The sequence below is a fragment of the Halictus rubicundus genome, chromosome 13 (assembly GCF_050948215.1).
Source record: "Halictus rubicundus isolate RS-2024b chromosome 13, iyHalRubi1_principal, whole genome shotgun sequence".
Taxonomy (NCBI): domain Eukaryota; kingdom Metazoa; phylum Arthropoda; class Insecta; order Hymenoptera; family Halictidae; genus Halictus; species Halictus rubicundus.
The window spans coordinates 2,085,442-2,096,385 of record NC_135161.1 but is presented as its reverse complement, the minus strand read 5'-3'; the positions used below and the strand labels follow the sequence as shown (position 1 = coordinate 2,096,385).

Below are 10,944 nucleotides of genomic sequence, written 5' to 3'. Positions count from 1 at the left end.
TTTCAGAGCTCGGCTCACGAATTTCCTAACCGGCTCGAGGTAACGCACGAACACCACTGGAAACGCTGCCTTTCGATTAGTATCTCCCGTTCTTATTGTAGGAGTTTGTGTGTCAAACGATAAGAAACATTTGTTCGGTTGGCTACTTAACGCTAGAACTACCGATAATAATTAATGCGACCGATCTAATAACATGCTTTGTAACAACGGCAAGGCTGCACTTTATTCAGACATCGTACAATTTTTATTGTAATATGTGTGCTTTGAAAAAGAAATTAATTCGAGTTTTACTTCACGACAATGACGTGCTACAAAGAGCGCGGGCTCTCGCGTGCGGCCCAGTGTCGCCAAGTGCTACCAAAACGGGTAGCTTTTCCCTCTCCTCCATTTCCACTTCCACTATCCCATTCCACCACCATGAGCACACTCCAACATCCCCCACGAAGATCATAGACTGGTCACGTGACATGCCGCGTGGTGCCGCGCACGACTGGCGTGACGCTTGGCGGTGACGAATCTAGAATCACCGTCGCGCACGCGCAACGTGTTACATGTTACTATGGTCATCAGAGGGGGAGGTACATTGTATTCCCCTCGATTTTCTCCACCTAGCGACTCAAGTCAACTCCTTGACTCAGATTAAAGAACTAGAGCCAATACAGTGAGTTCTCGATATATGTCAACAACACGGGTCATGCCAGCGTCGTGTATTGTCCTAGAGACATACACCCCTCGACGTCCGAGGCCTCTCGAGCTTCGTGGCCCCTCACGGGCTATATCCCGCGGTAGTGGGGATACTTTTGCGACATTTATCGTCCAGGTCTTGGCAACATATATAGAGAAATCTCCGTATCGTGAATCGTTATTTCGATCTGCGAGATCCGTCCTGCCGTGAGGGCCATCCCCATTATTCCGCCTTCGGTTTCTCCCGAGAAATCATCGCGTTTCACGCGGCACGCTCCCGGTGCCTGGCGCCCAAGCAGAAGGCTCTCTTTTTCGTGTCGAACCTTCGAGGTCGCGTTTGTACTGAGTGGACCGCGCCCTTACCGCCGTGCGCGGCCCGGCCTCAGCGCCTATAAAATTCCGGAGTTCTACGATTTCCTGCTTTCCTATGCGGTGAAAAGAATAGCAACGTTACAACATCGAACAGAGAAGAGTGAAGTACGAGAATGAGGAGCTCATCATCTGAAGCAAATAGAAACAAAAAGAAAACATGTTGGGTCCAGGACAGAGCGATCATTTTGAACAACGTGTATGTAATTATGCAGATCGTATCGGTTACCACTGTAATGCCTTCGTGAGACCCTACGTACAAACCGGCACAATTAATCTCGATCGCCGTCTGTGATCTCAACATAGTGAACAGCACCATCTTTTGCATCCTCGGCGGTAAAAGGTACCACAATGTACTGTATCTGTTACATTTAACATCGTCCCTTCGTTATTCGCTTATTATATAGTTTAGCACGTACGTTGTTGATTGTTTTCTAACGAGATTTCAAAGTGGTCGATAGTTTTTTTGTAAGACACCCTATATAGTTTCTTCGATATTCCGGTAGAGCGTGAATAGACGAATCCAACGACTACCATGAACATACCATTACGTTCACTTAATTTCGAGATATTTACGTCTGAAAGGATCAAACCCAACCCAGACCTCACCTTTCAGACGCAAATATCTCGAGATTGAATGATCATAATGGTATGGTTATGGTAGTTGTTGGATTTGCTTTTTTATGCTCTACAAGAATATCGAAGGAAACATATAGGGTATCGCATAAAAAATAAACCGATGACCTTGAAATCTCGTTGACAAATTACGTCGAGGATTCTTTTCACTGTTACATGTACCCTTTGAGACGGTATAGCTTTGTTGCAGGGTCTAGGTACTAATTAGGTAAATTAACTCACGTGTCATTGTGAAGATCAGCGCTGGCGTTCAGCATTATTTGCCCGCTAGAATTGTTACCGTATATAAATGTCATATACGTAACGACGAAGTGTATAGAAAGCATCAGCGCGTCCTTGTCAGTAAAGTCCGTGACGTTCATGTAAAACTGTAAAATTGCGAGAAACAGTCTCATTACCTTTCTTATTGTTTCCCGCATTCTAATAACTAGACAGCGGATATTTATGCGAAATAAAAATGTTCTGCCTGAAGTGAAATTTATTTTATTTCTTAGTATGTTCAATAGATCGAAAATAATATAACAGTTTTGTATAAATAGTTTGAACGCTTTAAATTACACCTAGTCCTTTTTTTGTCGTAAATGCACAAAATCCGCTGCCTACTAATAACATTTACCCGATATAAATTTACGCCAAAGCCGACAACAGTCACTGCTACCAACACCAATATTATCATGAAGAGATCTTGCACGTATTTATGAACACAGCTTCATCCGAGAAATATGTAACAAAAATACAATGAAACACACGCCAATAATGGTTCACTATTCGAATATAACATTTTGATAATGTCACCAACCTAATGGCACGACAATGCATCTCCATTGCCGACCGTATGTCAAGTTCTTTAATCGTGCCCGAGAATACCGCTGTTTCAACCGCTGTTTTCAGACGGTAGCTGAAGGAAGAAAAGTATATAGGGTGTCTCAGCTAAACGGAATCACCTAAACATCTAGATTATTTACTGTTGTATGAAGAAAAAACTTTCGGAAGTTTCAAGCGGTAAATTATAAACATAACAGTGGAAAGAATCATTTCCAAAGATCATTTCGTAACAAGATTACAAGATTGATGGTAATCCTTTCATCGAAACCTTATATTTTTTCTTAGATATTATTGTGGAGCATAAAAAGATGAATCCAACGACTATAATAACCATACCACTCCGACCAATTAATCTCGAGATATTTGTGTCTGAAAGATGAGGCATCCAAACTTTCAGACACAAATATCTCGGGATCAAATGATCGAAACGGTATAGTTATTGAGGTCGTTGTATTCGTCTTGTTGTACTCTACAAGAATATGGAATCTAACAAATAGGGTTGTACTTAAGAACACACCGATGACTTTCAAATTTCGTTGGCAAATGACCTTGGGAAAAGATTTTTCTGCTGTGATATGTACCCCTTGAGATAGTATAAGTTTATTCTGAGAAGTTTTAACATACAACAGTAAATAAGGCAGATAATTACGTGATCCCATTTAGTTGAGACACCCAGTATATAGATGCTATTCAAATAATCAAGTCCCTATTCGAGCAAGTCAATTTTAGTATAATTAGACTGTGCATAGTAAAAATTAGATCCATTTAAAAATACCGTTGTATTATTTTCGTTCCATTAAAATTATTAAAAAGAAAAAAGAAATCAATGTCTATGCAGCTCGTATACCTTGCAATTAATTCAGACAGTTTTTATTTTGCACAGAAATCGGCAGTTTAATTACTATATACCCCATTATTCAATTTCATTACTATTCCAATAAGAGAAGAGAGAGATTCGAATGATAAGACACATTACGTCACACAATGAGAATTTCAGGAAATTAATTGAAACGTACGAGGCGACTTTCAGCAAACCACTTATGTAGGTGGAAACAATCGTGATCCCCCCTTCCGTGACTGTTAAAACCGTTAAACCATACACTGTTGTAAATATGATGTGCCAACAAGAAATACAGCTTTGCAGACTTTTCTCTTTGTAAAAATATCCCAAGAGGTTCAGGAAGTGAAGCTGCATATCCGAGTTCAGGAGTGAAGATACCCCTAACGTTGCAAGGAGACATAAACCGCCTGTACACACCATACCTGGAACGCAGAATGATGTAATATTAGAGTACTACCTACGGGAAATGGTTTCGTTCATTTCGGCGGAAGTGTATCGGCGAGACAGTGGTAATCCAATGACGAAACTCTTCTGTTAGTAATTATTTTTCTATGAAACTTTCATCATCATATTTCTGACATTTTTCTGATTAAAACGATACCAAACACGATACAATTTGGATTATAGTTACTTACTTAATTCACGATTTTCTAGAACCTCGATTATCCGAACCGACATCGAGGTTCTACTATATCGTCGATTAAACGAGCAATTACGACCCAAATTGCATTATGTTTGGACTCATTTTAATCAGAAAAATGTCACGAATATGCTAGAACAGGTTTTATTAAAAATTGACTAAAAACAAAATAGTTTTGTTACTGGACAAAATATATATCATTGAAGCCATTACAGAAGTATACTTGAATGATGCGCTTAGCCGTAATAGAATCTTCCATTAGCAGCTCCAGTTCGACAGGATTGTTTTTCACTTCGTCATAATCTTTTTGCATATGTTCGTACAGAAATCTCATCTAAAACCACGTTACAAGTAGAAATAAGAAAAAAAAATGAATTTGGTAACGATATCATGATCTTTCACTTACCAATGGAAATGTCAAAAGAGTACAAAAGTACCGTCCAAAATATAAAAGTAACGTACAAGCGAATGACAGCAACACAATTATATTATCCAGTGCCATTTTTTCATTTCTTGCAGTCATCATCTGAAAAATATTCCACTTCTGGTTTCAAAGTTTTCAATCCCAACCGGCATTTTACTTGACACAAAACAAACATTTCTTGAACAAATATAATTTCAATGTACATTTGAAATGGAATTTCATTCGAATTATTCAAATGTTTCATAAATAATTGATTTTCACAATTATTGACATGACTGTTGACATAATGTATGCACACCATTTTTGTATGAAATAATTATAATAATATCGATAATATCAATATTAATATCAATAATATCGATATAAACAAAATCAGTGTCAAACAGATAGTATAATAAAAAAAATAAATAAACGAATGAGTAAATCGACGTAAATCGATGAAAATACATTCCAAATTCTGTACAAACAAATACAAAAGTTAACCATCCTTATGGATTCGTGGACTCATTATTTCACAGGAAACAAATGAAATAAAATTATCCAACTGTGTGCTGTAAATGAAAAGCTGCAAATTCTGTTTTAAGGGATCATTCCTTTGATTCAACACACACACACACACGCACGCACGCACACACACACACACACACACACACACACACACACACACACACACACAAAACATTCATTCAATCGAAGCAAGACAAAAACAAAAGAATAAAGGCACTCGTGCGACACCGAGTACAAAGTGCAGTTAAGAAATAAATTACTGCAGGATCTTCAGCTATATTACGAATCGGCCGTATGACTACATTCAGTCGATGACATGATGAAAGCAACCTAGGCGACACTCTGTCTCAAAATTTCGACTGACGACAATTCCAGCATTTCTATTGTCGGAAGAAAATCCTGCTGCAAGTAGTGAAACAGCTGGAACATTGAAAGAACTTATGCTATCACTCTTCCTTGATGAGGATTCCATTTTTGTAATGAGGAGGTATAAATTGTCACATGTACTCTCCAAGCGCAAGAGTTTGGATCTAATAAATAATAGCACGTCTACAGTAGAGCTGTTCAGCATTTTTCCGTACGGGCAGCGATTTTCTTGTCTTGGGCATACACAGAAACGGACGAAGCCACGCCCCTACGGGCACGAGACCACGCCTCTGCGGGCGAGGCTACACGTATTTGTCGCACGCACTGTCACAGCTACGTGGCCAGCTACAGCTGTGCTACGGCGACTGTTGCCAAATGCATACTAATCGATTGCGAATCTTAATGCGAAATAAACGTTTCCCATGTCAATTGTAGGAAATGGTAAAGTGATTACATATGCAGTCAATTTGAACGCGGATTGTATTTAACTTTTGTGATTTAAATGTGTTTGGAGGAATGACCCCTTAAAGAAATATTCGATTATGTCTTGAACCCTTATCACCTGGGTCAATATACAAGTAATGGTCATCAGAAGGACAACGAATCTCTGTATATTCCTCAAAATGGACCTGTCGGAGGGCCACAGGCCAGTAAAGCACGTCAAAGTATGGTAGAATTTTAAATTCCCCTCGAACACTTCCATCCTTCCCGCTGCTGAATCACAACTGCACGAGGAATCTAAGGCAACGTCCAACTACACCTCGGAACCATACTTTATTCATGCTATCCTACTTTAGTTTCAATTTTCTGACGGTTTAAATTGTCCTGACGAAATTGACTGCAATTCGTTCGCATGATAAACCTCCGTCTGGAATAGATCGGCTCGATTAAGTATGCCCAAAGAAATGTCGGAAAAATAGAAGACGCTAAATTCTTTTAACACGAGTATAGCAACGGTGGCATCTATATCCCTTTGTTTGTCTTGCCTGCCTTCTTCCTTGGGGAAAAATATTCCCCGAATTTACTTCCTCCTCTCGATCGGACCGTTCCGCGAATATTCTACATTATTATTCAGTATTATACTACTTTTCTATATTATATTTTATATTAATCCTTTTCTAAGTAGTGACTTGTGAATATAATTTTTATTTTCATAAACAGTGATTTAATTTCCTTTTCATAAATAGTGACTTATGATTATTTTTCTTTTCATAAATAATAACGTATGAATATTATTTTTTTCAGTGTGGCTGTGAATCTGTGTTATACAACTTTAAAGTAATAGCTTGACTAGGTACCTCTTCATGTACCAGAGGTAATTAAAAATTTCAACGAAATGGAAAATAGGTTCATACATCATTTTTACACTATTCTAGCTCAGTTAAAAATATTAAATAAAAAAATTTATTTCATTTTTTGCTTCAAGAAATTGACTTAGGTAATTTTTATTTTGCACAAAGATTTGCAATCTAATAATAACCATTGTAAAATCGTGTAAGTTATACAAGAACGACTGAAAAAGATTAAAACTTTTGCATAAACGATTTATTAACTTCTTTTTCTTTCTCAAGGAAGGTTTGTCTCTTTTACAAAACTGTGAGACTTTCTCGAGAAGTATTATTATACTTGTCAATCACTGTGGCAGGTTAATGACTCGAATACAAGTTATTTCGTCGTAAAAACCCTCTGCGAAGGGACAACTGCACGACCGTGAAGGTCAACTATGTAGAACCCCGTAACGACCGTAACGACCGTAACGACCGTAACGACCGAACCTCAGCTGATGAACATACCCAGTAAGCAATATGCTTTGAATTTGCCACCAAAATTTGTCTCCAAATTGCTATCCATCTGTTTCCGCATTATGGGAGGGAAAATTTAATTAAATTTAGAAATGTATTTATTTTTATTTTACAGATATTTATATTATATTATTTATTTTTTTTATATTTATAATCTTAAGAAAGAGACAATAAACGATAAAATAGACAATAAACAATAGACAATAGACAATAAAATAAAAAAAATGAACTATACAAGTTACATGAAGGAAATAAAAATTATGTAAAATAACAGTTATCATAACAAAGCTGTTATAAAATAAAAAATAAATATTCAAATCTTAAAATAATGGAAATAAAACCTTCGAATGGAAAATAAGGTGTAGGGATGCTTAAGAAGAGTTTAATTAATTTATAATATACTGTAGTTATAATACTGTAGCTATATATTGTAGTTTATAATTTTAACAAAAAAAAAATTTTTAGAAAAAAAAATTTATTATTAAAAATTAACAAATTTATTTTTAAAAACTAACAAGTTTAGAACAAAATTATTAATAATTGAACCATATGTAAAATTAATAATAATAAACTTAAACAAATTATAATACTAGTGAATAAAATGAATAAACTCAACAAAATGCTACCGGAGCATGCTGCTGCTGCATGCTTCGCTATCCGAGTCATTCTGAGTACTTTGATTGCGACTCAAAATCATTGACTCTCGTGATCTTGCACATTTCGATCTATCCTTACATTCTTATTACTCTTTCAATAGTTATAAAACATATATTAAAGATAAATTAAAAATACATAAAAATGTTTGATATATAATTGTTGCAAAATTGTATTATGCATAAAAATGGTTATTATATGATTATTATTAACAATTTCCATCGTAATACGCATGTTTTACAAAAGAAATGTATTTCATATCGTGATATACACGAATATTGAACTTTCCCAGTAAATTCCCCACTGTAACTGTGGCGAACAAATGGCAAAATTTTTTACAACCAAATTTGTTTACAAATGTATACTTATTGTTAATTATTTACAGAAAATGGAATTTAACAATATAACTAATACATTTAACAAGAAAATAACAAATTTTCCACGATAGATCCTAAAAGAAAGGTATGGACACTTCTTAAAAAGTTTATAAAATTGAGAGTCGCAAAAAGTGGCAGACAAAACTATGAAATTCTTAAACTATAATAAGTAATGTATCCGAATATGCATAAATCTCAGGACATGTTTTGCCGTTTTTGTTTTATGTTGATTTGAAGTTTTATATGCAATTAACAAATAAAACCACCGTTGAAAATTTGTACAAAAAATAAATCTACTTTATTAAATGTATAAAGAATGCATATTCCTTGGTAAGAACTTCCCATTACACAGAATTATTATTGCACACTCATTTACAGTTAATATAACATTTTTTAATTTTTGGCACTTTAGAGAGTGCCTCCATGGCCAAATTTTTTTACAAAAATCTAAATTTGGTTACTAATGCATATGCAATGGTAATTAGTCACAAAAAATTAAATTTAATAATAAAATTAATAAGTTGAAAAAAAAATTATTTTTATGATAGTGTTAATGTATGAGTTGATGCGTGGATATATATTTTAACGTGTGCGTTTATTCTAATAAAGATTAAATTGGATTACAGAAACACGTGCTCTGCACGTTCCGCGTTACAAATCGCCATATTACATAGTTGTCTATTGTTTTCTTGCGCACGCATCTAGCCCCTCCTTCACTCAGGAGCTCACGTCAGATGACTGTCGAATCAAGGCGCGAATTATAATAATACTCCTTCACACATTTCCTGCTAATAAAAAGTTCTGCCAAAGGAAATTTTCGTGCATCGTCAAATAAAAATGTAGTGAGATGTGCCGACTTGTCCGCACTGTGTGACGGTTCTCGAGTTTCGCTGTCCGCTTCTCCGTACAACATTATATCGGAGACGGATTTTAGGTGACAGGGGTTAATGAAATGTTTGTAGAGTACGATGATTTAACGGATAACAAAAATAAAGTTTATTAACACAACAATGAATAACCAACAAATATTAACAAAATAAAACGAAACGAAGAAACTCGAGTCAATGAGAAAACGCGAACAAAATATACGATAACTTAACCTCGTGTACAAAACCGTCGCGATACTCTGACTAACTCTCTGGAGCTATCGTTCTCCGCGAGAGTCCAAAGCTTTTCTGTGGTTCTCGTTTTTGAGGCGCGTTAAATAATGTCCCCAGAAACCGTTAAAATAAGGGGAGGTTCTCCACCCCCACAAGGGTATGGAGAAAGTTTCCTCCCCCAAAACATTGCATCCGGGGACTTTATTCTTAAAGATACTGTAACGGTCGAGCCGAGGTTCTGGCAATCGTCACCGCGTGCTATCTGGGAATTGTATATGAGTGTCGCAATAATAATTCTGTAAAACGGAAAGTGCTTACTAAGGTAATGCATTCTTTTTACATTTTATAAAACAGATTTATTTTTTTTATAAATTTTCCACGGTGGTTTTATTTATTAATTGCATATAAAACTTCAAACTAACATATAACAGAAACGACAAAATATATCCTGAGGTTTTTACATATTTGGATATATTACTTGTTATAGTTTGAGAATTTTAGAGTTTTGTTTGCAATTAACTGCTACTCTTAAATTTATAAGCTTTTTAAGAAGTGCTCATACCTTTCCTTTAGAATCTGTTGCGGAGTATTTGTTAATTTCTTTTTAAATTTATTAGTTGTATTGTTAAATTTAATTTTCTGTGAATAATTAACAATACACGTACATTCGTAAACAAATTTGGATTTTTGTCCACAATTTTGCCATCTACCCGCCACAGTTACAGTGCGGAATTTACTAGAAACATTCAATATTCGTGTATATCACGATATGAAATACATTTCTTTTGCAAAAAATGCGTATTAGGATGAAAATTGTTATTAATAATCATATAATAATCATTTTTAATAATTTGTTTTTAATATATGTTTTATACCTATTGGAACAGTAATAAATGTAAGGATAGATCCAGATTGTTTGGAAGAACGTGAATGGGGATCACATTCAAAGAACTGAGAATGAGTCGGATAGTGTTCACGCGGATAGAACAAATAATTAATTATAGATTTTCAAATGTACGAGCTAATGTTTGACGCCGAATCCGAAATAAAGATTGCTTTAATTAATGTAGCCACAGACGAGGTATAGGAGTAGACCAATCACCATATGGGATTTCGTGTCTCACATGTAAACAACTGGTTTTCTTACGCCCTCTACGCTGACGAACGATAAATGTTGGAACTAGATCCACAAAAATGATCAAATCTGGTCAAATACAAATGATTGAAGAGTTATGTCACCGACGAGATATATATAAAGACTGCCAGCCTTACGGGAGAATGTGTCGCTCGAAAAACACGTGTGGGGCCGGCGACACAGCCGCGCAGTTAAGGGCCAGTTTTCCTACGTGGCCTTGAGTCGCCACGCTCCAAACAGGAACTAGGAGAAGCTTCCTAGCGATCTTCACGCTACGAACGGCCGCATAGGAGAAGCTCAAATGACAGTGTGTGTGCCGTGTGCGTGTGCCATGCTTTGCTGCACACAACGCTAGATCGTACAAGGTTGCAAGGGCTCGGGAGGCCACGATATATGGCCCGATAATGCAAAGATCGGGCTTTTCAAGGGTGAAAAGCGTTAGATAAAAGATAAATCTAGGTCGCTTGACTACCGGCAGGTCCTACTTTTGCGTTTTCTAGGCGTAATTTGCAAAATTCGGCAAAATTTGCACATAAGGACAATTTTCTTAAATAACCGGGTTCTTATGGAGACCGTTGGACTCA

General features: G+C 36.1%; 1 protein-coding gene and 1 long non-coding RNA gene across 6 annotated transcripts; one reads left to right on the top strand and one right to left on the bottom strand.

The window, feature by feature from the left end:
- Nucleotides 1-890: 890 nt before the first annotated feature.
- On the bottom strand, nt 891-6,028 carry LOC143360373 (uncharacterized). 4 transcript variants are annotated; one of them, XM_076799156.1, is made up of 9 exons: nt 5,855-6,028; nt 4,402-4,521; nt 4,209-4,329; nt 3,531-3,777; nt 2,489-2,587; nt 2,306-2,396; nt 1,912-2,057; nt 1,283-1,415; nt 891-1,185 (listed from the first exon to the last, which is right to left on the bottom strand). In XM_076799156.1, exons 1-9 carry the CDS (start codon nt 5,993-5,995, stop codon nt 1,135-1,137), a joined length of 1,149 nt encoding a protein of 382 aa, XP_076655271.1. In that variant the 5' UTR covers nt 5,996-6,028; the 3' UTR covers nt 891-1,134. The 4 variants fall into 4 exon arrangements, with proteins under 4 accessions (XP_076655271.1, XP_076655268.1, XP_076655269.1 ...); XM_076799153.1 differs by having other exon boundaries at nt 891-1,415; XM_076799154.1 differs by having other exon boundaries at nt 891-1,415; nt 3,615-3,777.
- Nucleotides 6,029-6,168: 140 nt separating this feature from the next.
- On the top strand, nt 6,169-6,964 carry LOC143360390 (uncharacterized). Of its 2 annotated transcripts, none has more exons than XR_013083263.1 (3): nt 6,169-6,414; nt 6,578-6,786; nt 6,864-6,964. It is a non-coding gene; the product is annotated as an uncharacterized LOC143360390 (long non-coding RNA). The 2 variants fall into 2 exon arrangements; XR_013083262.1 differs by having other exon boundaries at nt 6,169-6,538; nt 6,572-6,786.
- The last annotated feature ends 3,980 nt before the right edge of the window (nt 6,965-10,944 follow it).